Source organism: Ovis canadensis, chromosome 17, assembly GCF_042477335.2.
Source record: "Ovis canadensis isolate MfBH-ARS-UI-01 breed Bighorn chromosome 17, ARS-UI_OviCan_v2, whole genome shotgun sequence".
NCBI lineage: Eukaryota > Metazoa > Chordata > Mammalia > Artiodactyla > Bovidae > Ovis > Ovis canadensis.
This window is the reverse complement of record NC_091261.1, coordinates 72968430-72981156: the sequence shown is the minus strand read 5'-3', so window position 1 is coordinate 72981156 and position 12727 is coordinate 72968430. Positions and strand designations below refer to the sequence as shown.

Below are 12727 nucleotides of genomic sequence, written 5' to 3'. Positions count from 1 at the left end.
GGCAGAACCTCTTTATGAGAGCCGTCAAAGGGTCTTGGAGGTGATGTTGGGGGTGGGGTGGGGACTGGTGGTGGAGGGCCAGGGTCCCCAGAAATGCCTGGGGAAGGGATGGTGTATGGCCCTGCTGCCCTGAGGAGGGAGCCAGAGGCACCCTGTCTAGCTCTCCGCTCACTTTCCAGATCCCCATCGCTGTGAGCGGGGTCCGGGGCATGGGCTTCCTGATGAAGTACCACATCGAGACCGGAGGAGGACAGTTGCCGGCCAAACTCTCCAGCCTGTTCATTAAGGTGAGCGGGGCAGCCTGGCTCATGAGACGGACCTGTGACCAGAAGACACCGGAAGTGTGTCCATGTGTTTGAGGCACTCTGAGGGTGGCCTGCAGGGCTAGGGGGTGGGGGTGGGGGTCTCTGAGCCCGTAGGGCTGGGGTGCAGAATGGTCTCTGGAAGACTGCCCAACTTTTTTCTTTTGGCCCAACTTTTTGTTAAGAGTCTCCCATAGATCCATGACCCCAAATCAAGTTAAGAATCTCTATTTTAGGCATTCTTTCTAGGCACCCCAATTTTTCAAACTTCGGGACAGACCTGGGTTCAAATTTATCTTCGCTTTCCTGCCTCCCTTTAGCAGGTATGAGAGTAATTAGTAGGCATGGCTACTGTGGTGGCTGCAGGACCCACTTGGGAAAGCTGGGGAGCCTGGCAGAGGGGCCGCCAGCAAAACATGCTGCTCAAACTTTGGTGTGCACACAGAACCAGAACCTGCATTTTAAGAAATGCTGCTGAGCCCTTCACCCTGCCTTTGTAACCAGCTGCCGGGCAGTGTCAGTGGCCCTGGTGCACTGACCTCACTCTGAGCAGTGAGGCTCCCACGGCTGCTGTCCCCACCCTGCAGACACCCAGAGAGGAGGGTGTACAGGGCCCTGATTGGCCTGAGCCTGTATCACCCCGCATGCAGCTGTCGTCAGTGTTTATTACTGAGGAGCTGCGGTGCGCCTGGCTGGGCTAGACCCTGAAGTACAGAGGTGAACGGGGTAGACAAGATCTCTGGAGGCGGAGGTACACAGAGCGTGTGGGAGGGCGCTCATCTAGATAGGGCTGTCGGGGAGATGCCTGAAGGCTGACATCTGAGCTGAGGCCTGAAGGATGAGAGGGGACCGAACAGGTGAGGATCTGGGGCAAGCATGTCCCGGGCAGTGGGACCCGCCAGTGCAGGGACGCGAGGCAGGAAGCAGTGTGAGGCGTTTGAGGAAGTTGGAAGCCCTCGTGGGCTGAGAGTGCCGAGCCAAGGAGAGGGTGGTGTGAGATGATGTGGAAGAGGTAGGGTCCGAACACACCCAGCCGCCCTCCCACAGTGGGGATGCCGCGGAGGGAGCAGGGGGTCAGGTCCCACGATGAGGGCAGCATCAGGGCAGAGCCTGGGCTGTGGCGAGGAGCAAGCTGGATGTGCCTGATGGAAAGCCCGTGCTTCTCTTCACAGTGTCTGCAGAACCCATCCAGTGACATCAGGTTGGTGGCTGAGAAGATGATCTGGTGGGCAAACAAGGACCCGCTGCCTGCCCTGGACGCCCAGGCCATCAAGCCCATCCTGAAGGCCCTCCTGGACAACACCAAGGATAAAAACACTGTCGTCAGGGCCTACAGCGACCAGGCGATTGTCAACCTCCTCAAGATGAGGCAGGGAGAGGAAGTGTTTCAGGTGGGAGCCTGGGACTGGTGGGCCTCCCCACGGCTTCTGGGCGCTTGTCTCGTGGGCCTTCTGCATGACAGTGTTTAAGGCTTGTACTCTGCCACCGCATAGGCATGAGTGTTGATGGGCAGATAGTCATCTGGTGACTGGTCTGGTGCCTAAAAACACATCCCTCTATTTCCGAGGTGTTGAGATTCCTTTCAGCAGCAGGGTTCCTCCTTCAAGTAAAATCTCAGGTGGCTCCCAAACCTGTAACAGACCTCCCAGGGCTGCCTGTTGAGGCCCAGAGTCCTGTCCCTCAGCCCCCTGCCTGCTGAGCCACCTTTAAAGCGCTGAACGCTCCAGGCCCCACTCCGTCATCGGATCAGGGCATGAGGCCTGCATGTCTTGGCTGTCCCTGGATCCACCTGATTCCCTTACTTTGCCAGGGTCCCTCTCAGTGGTTCTAGTTCTGGGTTTGCATTCAGTGTTGTCTTTGATTGGAGAAATCTGAAGCCATATTTTCTGATTTTGTCTCCTCGTTTCCCTCCTCCCCTCAGTCCCTCTGCAAGATCCTGGATGTGGCCAGCTTGGAAGTGCTGAATGAATGCAACCGGAGGTCTCTGAAGAAGCTGGCCGGCCAGGCTGACTCCACGGAGCAGGTGGACGACACCATCCTGACCTGACAGACCCAGGCCCGTCCACTGGGCTCTGCATCAGCATTTCAGCTCCACCTCTTTGTTCACTGTTTTCATTTTTGAAAATACATTTGTTCTGATGGGGAGCTTAGGAGATGGCGTTCCCAGAAAGTATTTTAATGTATCAACAGACCACAGCCAAAGCCTTAAATCAAACCTACACACAACTGAATATTGCCTCCTCCATCTCTCACCCTTTTCTTTGGAGAAAAGAAGAAAAAGCACACGCGTGAGCCTCGCCCAGCGGTCACCAGGAGCTGCTCGTCCACTCTGCGTGGCTGGGTCCAGAACGTGAGGCTCAGACGTCTGCCTCCTGGTCTCTTGTGCCAGAGCTCTGGCTCCAGGGCCAGTGCCTCCAACCTCTGCCTAGATCCCGAGGGGGCACAGAGCCACGGAGGCCTGCCCGTGCAGTGTCTCAGCGTGGCTTTCCAGCACTGTGCAGCTCACCTGGATCTGACCCGTCAGGTGACGGACAGCCCGAGTAGTTTGCGAGTTGGGGGAGGGGAGTAGGTTTAAACGCAGGTAGTTTGAAGGAGGGATGTTGAATAAAGGCTTTGATTTGATCTTGATAAGCAGATTTTTAAAAATCTCCAAACATCCACTAAACATGAAGCTTCGTGCATCAGGAGCAAGGCAAGGCCTCATGCAGCTGTCCCCATGAGCACAGGCAACTCTGATTTCTGGGCGTCTCTCCTGCTCTCTGAAGTCCCATAGATACCTGCAGCCATGTCTGTTCTGAGACTGGATCTCAAGAGGGCTGCAGTCAGACCTGAGATCTCACTGGTGTGGAGATCCCAGGGGTTGAATCAGCCGCCTCCCTGTTCTGTCCTGACTCAGAAAGGTAGGCAGCTTCTGAGAGTCAAGTTTTACAGAGAAAGTCTTCCCTTCTGTGGAATAAGAACAAACCACATTCCTGTAATCAGAATTGCGAGAGGAAACCAAAGTCGCAGTTGAGCATCTGCGTCCTTTATGAATGACTTCCTTCCTCCTGGTTCTTAGAAGGCTCGTGATCCAGGCGTCCTGTCTGACGGAGCCCGCCCCTCCAGGCCCCAGTGACGCAAGTGTTCCTGGGCTGTTTTCCCTGGTCACAATACGGAACAAAACTTGTACCAAAATTTCTGGTATGAGCTGTAAAAGGAAGAAAAAAAGGAAACATGGTGGAAGCGAGCTCACATTATAAAAGGCCTGAAGTACTATACCAAAAACCAAAAGCGAGGCTTTGCTTATCAATAATGCAGCAGAGGTAGAAAGTAGCCTGTGACTCAGCACTTCTGATGAATAAGACAAGTGACCTCTGAGGTGTCTGAGCCTTGTGTGTCACAGGACTTCCTGTTTTCTTGCTGCAGACGTGGTCTCCACGGGCTCATTGGAGCTGTAGAGTCCCAGGGCTGGAAGGGACCTTGAGAGGGCAGCTGAGCCGGTCCCCACAGCCAAAGCAGCCAATGGTTACAGCTTTGGTAGCCATGGTAACTGTCCTCTGCTCCTGGGATTCAGATGATCGCTGGCACGCTCCCAGCTGCCTGGGGCATATGTCCAGCAAGCCAGTTGCAGCTGCAGGTGGCTCTGCCGGTCGGCCCTGGGGAGGCAGGTGAAGTTCTCATGGGAGGGGTTGTGGGCTGGGAAGCCTCTGAAGCCCCCAAGGTAGGCGTTCAGTGCTTCCTCCAGGATCTTAGAGCAGATGCTTGGGTCCACCTCTACTGTGCTGTCCCCAGTCTGAAATCGGGAGGAGAGCCTGATGTACTTAGAGCTGGAGGACTCTCAGTAAGCAAAGTCCAGACCTGCCTGGTGGCTCAGACAGTAAAGAATCTGCTTGTAATGCAGGCAACCCGGGTTCAGTCCCTGGGTTGGAAAGATCCCCTGGAGAAGGGCATGGCTACCTACTCCAATATTCTTGCCTGGAGAATCCCATGGACAGAGGAGCCTGGTGGGCTACAGTCCATGGGGTCCCAAAGAGTCAGACATGGCTGAGCAACTAACACACTGATATTTTCAAAGGAGAAACACCGGGTTCCCATTCAGAGACTGGAGGACAATGAGATCTCTGTTCAGGATGGATGGATGGATGAAGGTTGATTCACAGACAGAGATGACTCAGAATCCTGGAGTGCACTGACTTGCATCCCCTGAGTCTGGAAGTGGGCTGCGAAAGGCTGTCACAGCCATGCCAGTGGAGCAGGTGAAGGAGACCCCGCCAGCCCATAATCACTGCGGTCCTGAAAACAGCTGCCCAGACCAAACACCCTGGAGAAGGAGCTTGGCAGCAGAGAACGAAGCCATCTGCCCGGGTGGTTGGTAGGGCTGTTTAGCCTCAGAGGAGTCACCCAGCCTTTCTGGGCCAGTTTTCTCATCTGCAAAATGAGGAATTTGGAATGGAAGCTCTCCATGTGTCTTCAAGTTATCCTTTAGGGGTTAATAGTAATTATAACAGGTGCCATTTGGCTTTTTTTTCCCCACTTAACACACTTAACCTGTGGAGTCGGTTCTCTAGTTATGACTTTTTTCCTGAGCAGGAAATTGAGGCACGGGATGGTCACAAGTGGCGGTCTGTCCCCAGAGCTGCTCGTGTCCTTAGCCTGGCTCTTCCTCCTGCTGTGCTGGCTAGCTGGGCACAAGCCTTGTCCTGCACCTCTCTATAGACTGGTCCTGCAGGCCTCTCTCATCCTGCAGTGCTCGAGGTGAAGTGCCGAGGTGGCTCCAGGTGACTGACCAGGGGCCTGAGCCACCCCAGGCCTTCCCCCGCGGCTCTGCAGGCTGATCCATACCTCACCCTGCAGATAGGACGCTTCCTGTTGTTAGAAAAGACACTTCTCTGAGACTTTGGTGAGAGAGGGGACCCCTATCTTTGTCTGCCGTGTGTTAGAAGGGCAGTGACAAGATGGTGTGCCTTTAGCTAATCTGGAGAAAACTAAACAGTGTTCTTAACCTTTTAACTTTGGGAGCCTCTGGAATCTTGGTGTTGGGACTGTTTTAAAATGTAGGGGAGTGCGACGTGGTTCACATCCCTTATCGTTCCCTTCATCCCACTGCCGAGGTGCTGGAGGGTTTGGGAGAGGGCAGGGGACCTGCAGAGTCAACACAATTCTATTGGCAGGGATTTGGGGACATGATTTTACTGCGTGGATGTCAAAATAAGACAGGCAGTTGGGGATGTTTTTCTTCTAACTAGGGTTCTGTGTGGACTGGTCTTTAACTGTTCCAAGCCTTTCTAAATAAGAGCGATAGGAAAAACAGGAACCAGCATAACTTAAAGATCTAGGTTCTAAAGTATTTTTAAGCAAACACAGCTGTTTCTTTAAAATCCTCATATAGAGCACCCTGGTAGAGCTGCATGGACTTGGAAGTCAGGTTTAAACCTTAACTTGACTGCTTCATGTTAAGCCAGAGCATGTCCCCTAACCTCTCTGAGAACGTGTCCTCGCCTGGACAGTGATAGTCCAGCCCCCTAGGCTATCTGGAGTGGGTGAGGTAACGCCCTCCGTACATGGCCGGGCCCACAGGAGGTGCCGCATACGTGGATGGTGTGAGTAAAGTGAGGTGTGTGGACGAAAGACAACCGTAGGCACCTAGTGCTCTGATCTGGGAGGAACTGTGGACCCAGAATTTGCAGATGTTAATTTTTTGAGCACAACTTTTGAAAAGCCATCAACCTAGAGTCAGATCTTTCTGGTGGACTGATTACTGTGTTTGAATGACACCACCCTTAGGGCAGAAAGTGAAGAGGAACTAAAAAGCCTCTTGATGAAAGCGAAAGAGGAGAGTGAAAAAGTTGGCTTAAAGCTCAACATTCAGAAAACGAAGATCATGGTATCCCATCACTTCGTGGGAAATAGTGGAAACAGTGGTAGACTTTATTTTCTTGTGCTCCAAAATCACTGCAGATGGTGATTGCAGCGATGAAATTAAAAGACGCTTACTCCTTGGAAGGAAAGTTACGACCAACCTAGATAGCATATTGAAAAGCAGAGAGATTACTTTGCCAACAAAGGTCTGTCTAGTCAAGGCTATGGTTTTTCCATTGGTCAGGTATGGATGTGAGAGTTGGGCTGTGAAGAAAGCTGAGCACCGAAGAATTGATGCTTTTGAACTGTGGTGTTGGAGAAGACTCTTGGGAGTCCCTTGCACTGCAGGGAGATCCAACCAATACATCCTAAAGGAGATCATTCCTGGGTGTCCTTTGGAAGGACTGATGCTGAAGCTGAAACTCCAATACTTTGGCCACCTGATGTGAAGAATTGACTCATTGGAAAAGACCTTGATGCTGGGAGGCATTGGGAGCAGGAGGAGAAGGGGACGACAGAGGATGAAGATGGCTGGATGGCATCACTGACTCGATGGATGTGACTTTGAGTAAACTCTGGGAGTTGGTGATGGACGGGGAGGCCTGGTGTGCTGCGATTCATGGGGTCGCAAAGTCGGACATGACTGAGCGACTGAACTGAACTGAAACACTGAAAGACACGTAAGTACATGGACGGGTCTTCACTGTGCCTGGGCTGGACAGCAGTCCTGTCATTGCTGAAGCAGGAGAGGCTGGGAGCCAGCTCCTGTTTTATGAGGAGAAATGCTGGACTGGATGAGTTACAAGCTGGAATTAAGACAGGAGGGAGAACATCAACCTCAGATGTGCAGATGATACCACTCTAATGGCAGAAAGCAAAGAGGAACTAAAGAGTTTCTTGATGAGGGTGAAGGAAGAGAGTGAAAGAGCCAGCTTAAAACTAAATATTAAAAAAATTAAGATCATGGCATGTGGCCCCATTGATGGCAAATAGAAGGGGAAAAGGTAGGAAGTAGTGACAGATTTCCTCTCCTTGGGCTCTAAAATCATTGCAGATGGTGACTGCAGCCATGAAGTCAAGAAACGAGTGCTTCTTGGCAGGAAAGCTATGACCTAGACAGTGTGTTGAAAAGCAGAGACGTTACTTTGCCAATGAAGGTCCATATAGTCAGGGCTGTGTTCTCCCCAGTGGTCACGTATGGTTGTGAGAGCTGGACCATAAAGAAGGCAGAGCACCAAAGAATTGATGCCTTTGAACTGTGGTGCTGGAGAAGACTCCTGAAAGTCCCTTGGACAGCAAGGAGATCAGTCAATCTTAAGGGAAAGCAACTCTAAATACTCATTGGAAGGACTGATGCTGAAGCTGAAGCTCCAGTATTTTGGTCATCTGATGCACACAGACAACTCACTGGAAAGGTCCCTGATGCTGGGAAAGATCGAGGGCAGAAGAGGCGTCAGAATGAGATGGTTGGATGGCATCACCAATGCAAGGAACATGAACTTGGGCAAACTTCAGGAGATGGTGAGAACAGGGAGGCCTGGCATGCTGCAGTCCATAGAGTTGCAAAGAGTTAGCCACGACTGGATGACTGAACGACAGAACTGAGGTGGGGAAGGAAGGGAGGGTCTCTTAAGGTCATGTGGCCAGTTGGCTGCAGAACTGGAAAAGCAAACCCACATTTCTTGATACTGTGGTCACCAAGCCCCGGGGCCATACTATAAAAATACTTTTGGAAGGCAAATTTAACAAACGAGTCAAGTTCTTGGCATGTGGTTCTGTGGAGTGACTGGGTTTCACTTTTTAGAAGAGGTGGAGCCCCGTTGTTTCACTGGGCGGTTCTGAGCTGCTAGGAGGGTTCCCTGCAGGCTGCCCCAGTGGAAGGAAAGTGTTGATACTAACAAAGCTTAGGAAACTGGAAAAACTAGTCCAAAGATTATCAGCTCAGTGGGATTTCTGGGTGAGATTCCTGAGTGTGTCTGCATGGAAACACCAGTTCACTTTGAGCTTCTCAGAGAGTTGGTTGAGATGGCAGCTGGGTCACAAACTACCATTTAGACTCTCATAAAGAAGGGAAGTGGGACGCTTGGGGTACTGCAGTATTTAACACAGTGTTTCTCAAATATTTCAGCCCCAAGACTCCTTTACATTGTGAAAAATGGTGGCAGACCCCAAAGAACTCTTGCTTATATGCAACTTGCCTACTGATACTTAACCATCTTAGCACAACTGGTCAACTTTAGAAGCTCCATTAATTCACCTGAAATAAATCTATTACACATTAGCATAGATAACCCTATAACAAGTGTTAAGTCTGAGGAGAGCAGCACTGCTTTGCATTTTTGCACACCTCTGCATTTCTGGATTCTCACGTCTGCTTCTGCATTCAATCGACTGTGATGTCCCATGTTGTGCGGCCCTGGGAGACTCTACCATGCACTCTTGAGAAATGAGTGGAAAAGGCAAATGACATCAGTTTTGTGAGCATGTTTCAGCTTCACAAATCCTTTGAGTCTCATAGGGAGCCTTGGTGTCTCTAGACTGCAGTTAGAAAATTCTGATCGAATCTTGAAGATGGGAGAAAAATCCTACTTATAATGGGAAGGGGCCTGACCCTGAGTTACAATGAGAGACCCCAAATTTGGCCCACACCTCACAGAAAGCAAACTCAAGAAAGTTCAGTCAGGTTATTTCTGAGACTCCTAACTGTAAATTCTAGGTGTGGCTGCACTTTAACTGAATGGAAACCAAGTGCCCGCCATGTCCAGGTCCCAGTGGGTATCAGGATGGTCCCTGCAATCTAGGGACTTGATGTCCACTTGATGGGGAAGAGGGGTTACCAAAGGGCAGGGCCAAGTCTCTTGATCGGATTCGGCCTGTAGTGTGCAGGTGGGGAGTTGGGCCAGTTCTCAGGCCCATCAGAGGAGAGACCACGGTTCCGTTTATTCCCTCCCTCCTGGACCAGCGTGTTGGGTGGTGCTGCCCTCTGTTCTTATCTGCACCCACTTCCCGTTACCTGATTGCAGCAATTGCTTCTTCCCTCAACACGGAGTTCAGCAAGTTCAGACTCCACTGCTGACCGGCCTGAACTGTGGATTTCCCAGGTCCCTCCCCAGCCTCTGCTGCACTAGCCCTCATCTGTCCTCCCACCCTGGGCACTGCTGGCTCTGAACACAGGCCTCCGGCTCGGGGGTCCCTCCCCTTTCCCCTCAGCTTCCATAGCACTCAACTCTCCTCTGCAGTTGAGCTTTTTAAAGTGCTCTTAACCCACCTTCCTCCCATTCTTACTACTCTATCCTTACTGTTCACTGGCTGCCAATCCTCTACCTACGCTATCCTGGAAAATACTTTATTCACCCCACTGTTCTCAGCAGCCCCTTCATTTCTCTTCATTCACAACCAGCCTTACTGAATGAACAGTATATAACCACTGCCTTCAGGGCATCACTGTATGTCCTGTAAACCTCTGTATACTCTGTCCCTCTTACTCCTTGGTTTTTCCTTTTAACATGTATTTGCATTTTCTATCAGAATGTGGGTTCCATGGAAGCAGGGTCTTGAAAGCTTTATTTCCTGCCACCTCTCCAGCTCCTCCATCAGTGCCTGGCAGCTGTGAGCCCTCAAATGTTCACTGCCTCGTTTCCCCCAGTCGTACTGTGAATTCCTGAGGATGGAGTTTTGTTTCACTCCTGTTAGGTCCTCAGTGCTGGCACCCAATAGGTGCACAATACCTACCTTACTAGTAAAGGAATCCAGGTGTCAGGCTAATTGTTTTCTAAAAATTTGGTAGATCCTGTTTGCATACCATCTTTTGGACCTGGTCCTTCTTGCTGTTACTTCACACCTGGGCTTCGGCAGTAGCCTTTGTTAAAGCTCTGCAGCTGAAAATCCCTCCTGCGTGCCTGCACCAGATAACTTCCCCCTGAACATTCTGATACTGCTTCTCTGCTCAGGAACTTTCAATGGCTCCCCACTGTAGTGGCTGTACGGTCTGAACAGGTGGTGTTGCAAAGCTCATCATCACTAAGCTGGCCCTTCAGAACAGTGGAACAAAGCTTCCTGTTGGCAGCACATACTGCTTCTTACCTCCTGCGGCACAAAAGTTTATGTTGTTCTAAATAGAGACTTTATCTACCATAACATAGCTCCAGTCATTGCACTGTAGTTTAGATCATGTATAACAATGTTTTTAGAGGAAAATATGCTCAGATTTTCCCTCTGGGGAGCCAGGCGCACACCCTGTCTCATGGTGTATTCTCCCTCAAGGCTAACACCCATCATCAGGGCTGTGACAGCAGCTATTAAAACCCACCTGCCATTCCCAGCTCTCTCAATTCCAATTCCACCATGAAACCTCTAGGATGAAATCCTTTCCCCCCATTCTAACCCAAAGTGACAGCTCTCCTCTGAAGTCTAGTCTGCTAATCTGACAGCTATTTCATCTTGTATTTTTTTATTCCTCACAAGTGTGTCTTTGATGAGACTGAAAGCTCCTGGATGGGAAAAACTCTATCCTAGAGTCTGTGGCACAGGAATTAACACCCATTGCTTCCTAGAAGGCACATGGAGGCAAGTCAGAGGAGTCTGGGCTTCATAACGGCTGATTCTGCTCCACTTCTTCAAAGTATCCTACAGCCGTGCTCTCAAGAGGCCTCCCTGGGCATGTGCGCTAAGGTCTGCAACAGCAAATGGCCCAAAGCAGGAATGAGTCAGTGCAAAATGACCTCAGGTTTGACAGCATTACTGTTACTGTTTATCATATACCTGTAGGAGCCGGGTGATTTGCAAACATCTCTTTCGTCCTCACAACTATTAAGAGGAAACTGGGGGCTCTGAGACACTGTGATGTGATTTTTCCAGACTCTCAAAAGCTTTTAAGGGGTGGTGCCAGGGTTTCAAAGCTAGCAACTGAACCAAAGCCTGTCTGATTCCAGAGCAGGTTGAGAAGGTGATCCAGAGCAACCTTCTGCCTCACCAGGCAGGCAGGGTGGACTGTGCCTGCCTGGGGGGAAACTGAGGCTTGTTTCTTCTCATGTATTTTCTAAAACTGCTAGATCAAAGGGATCCCACTAATCTTTCTCAGAGCGAGAAGGCCCGTTTTGTCTCAGTGATCATGTGAAGAGCCCCCCTCCCAGCTGGTGCCTTCAGATCCTAAGCCCACGTTCTCTGGTCATCACCAGGCTGGTTTCCAGCTCCTGGAAAAACAACTTAAAGCTTGAGTCAGACACCCCATGTGCTACTCAAGGATCTTCCCTGCAACACTGTTTATAATAAGAGATTGTAAAGGTGAATGCCTATCAACAGCAGAGTGGTCAAATTATAGTATGCCAGTGATGGAGTGCTCCGTGGTTGTGAAATGACAGAAGATCTAAGTATGCTGTTAAGAGAGAGAAGGCAATTTACATACATGTGTGTTCCACAGGCAAAGACAATTCACTGAAAGACATTTATTCATTCAACAAATTTTTGTTAACCATTTTAAGGTATCAAGAAACTTAGTAACCTGTAAGGGGTGGGTCTGAGGGGGAAAATGGTAACTTGTACTTTCTGGTAAGCTTCTGTGCATTAAAAAAACCCCACAAAACTCCACAGGCATTACTTTGTATAAAGTCAAAATAAGTTTGGGAAAACAAGAAGAAATATCTAGCAGGTACTTGACTAGAAAGGGACAGAGCTATACAGAACTCAGCAGTAACTTACATTTCCCCCCTGCAGTTCTACAAAGGAGGATGGCAGTAGGTGCAACCTATTTTTAGTGCAGGTAGGAATTTACTCTAAACCCGGAAAAAACCAAACAAACAACCCACCCACCCTAGGGCTGATGATAAACTGAATACCGCGGCCCAGGTCTTCCTACCACACAATCTGCAGAAGTTTTATCTGTAGGTGGGGTGCAACTGAAGCTGAGGGCGCTGCTGCTATCGATCTCGAGGGTGCATCTTACACACGGGGACATTCATCTCACAGGCCAGGGTCAAGCTGGAAAGCGACCTGGAATCTGGAACCTCTCCGCCCGCTTTACCAACGGGGCATCTCAGGCCCCAAGAGGTCGCGGGGCTCGGCTGTGATTGCCCCAGCGCTGCCGTCAAAGGCTACACTGCTCACACGGTAAACTTACACGGCTAAAACGTCCGGTAAAACTCCCACAGCCTCCAGCCGTCCTGGGCGTCCAGTCCACGGGCCCCGGGACACGGTGGGGGGCCCGGAGCCAGCACCTCGTAGGAGGTTGTCCAGGCAGATGGGGGCGGAGTGTCCCGGGTCCCCAGTCCCGAGATGCCTGGAGCTCGGCGTAAGCCCCGCCCCGCCCGGTCACTGCGTGCCAGTCGGTCCCTCTCCGCAGCGCTTGCGGGTCTTGAAGATGAAGCAGCAGCAGCAGGTCCACCCCCGGCCACGGCCGGTCTTGCCCGGCACTCCGGGATTCTTGCAGCTAAGGCCTGGCCGCAGCTGCGCTCTCGGAGCCCCCAGCGCAGCAGGCCGCGGACGGCGGGCGGACAGCGGCGGTGGCGGCGACGGTCGCTAAAGAGACACCGGCAAGACGAGCCCGCGCCCGCGGTACCCCGATAGGGCGCAGGCGCCGTGCGCGAGCGCGG

The 12727-nt window shown here is 51.2% G+C and overlaps 1 protein-coding gene and 1 long non-coding RNA gene across 2 annotated transcripts in view; one reads left to right on the top strand and one right to left on the bottom strand.

Annotated features, from left to right (window-relative positions):
- Positions 1-2933, top strand: part of GCN1 (GCN1 activator of EIF2AK4) — a 54447-nt gene extending 51514 nt beyond the window's left edge. The window contains exons 56-58 of the mRNA XM_069556867.1: positions 180-287; positions 1475-1693; positions 2224-2933. Of these exons, the coding sequence (XP_069412968.1) occupies positions 180-287; positions 1475-1693; positions 2224-2349 (453 nt within the window). The 3' untranslated portion in view covers positions 2350-2933. The remainder of the gene's footprint in view (positions 1-179; positions 288-1474; positions 1694-2223) is intronic.
- On the bottom strand, positions 948-12725 carry LOC138422216 (uncharacterized). The gene is made up of 2 exons (XR_011249796.1): positions 12256-12725; positions 948-3489 (listed from the first exon to the last, which is right to left on the bottom strand). It is a non-coding gene; the product is annotated as an uncharacterized lncRNA (long non-coding RNA).
- Between the last annotated feature and the right edge of the window lie 2 nt (positions 12726-12727).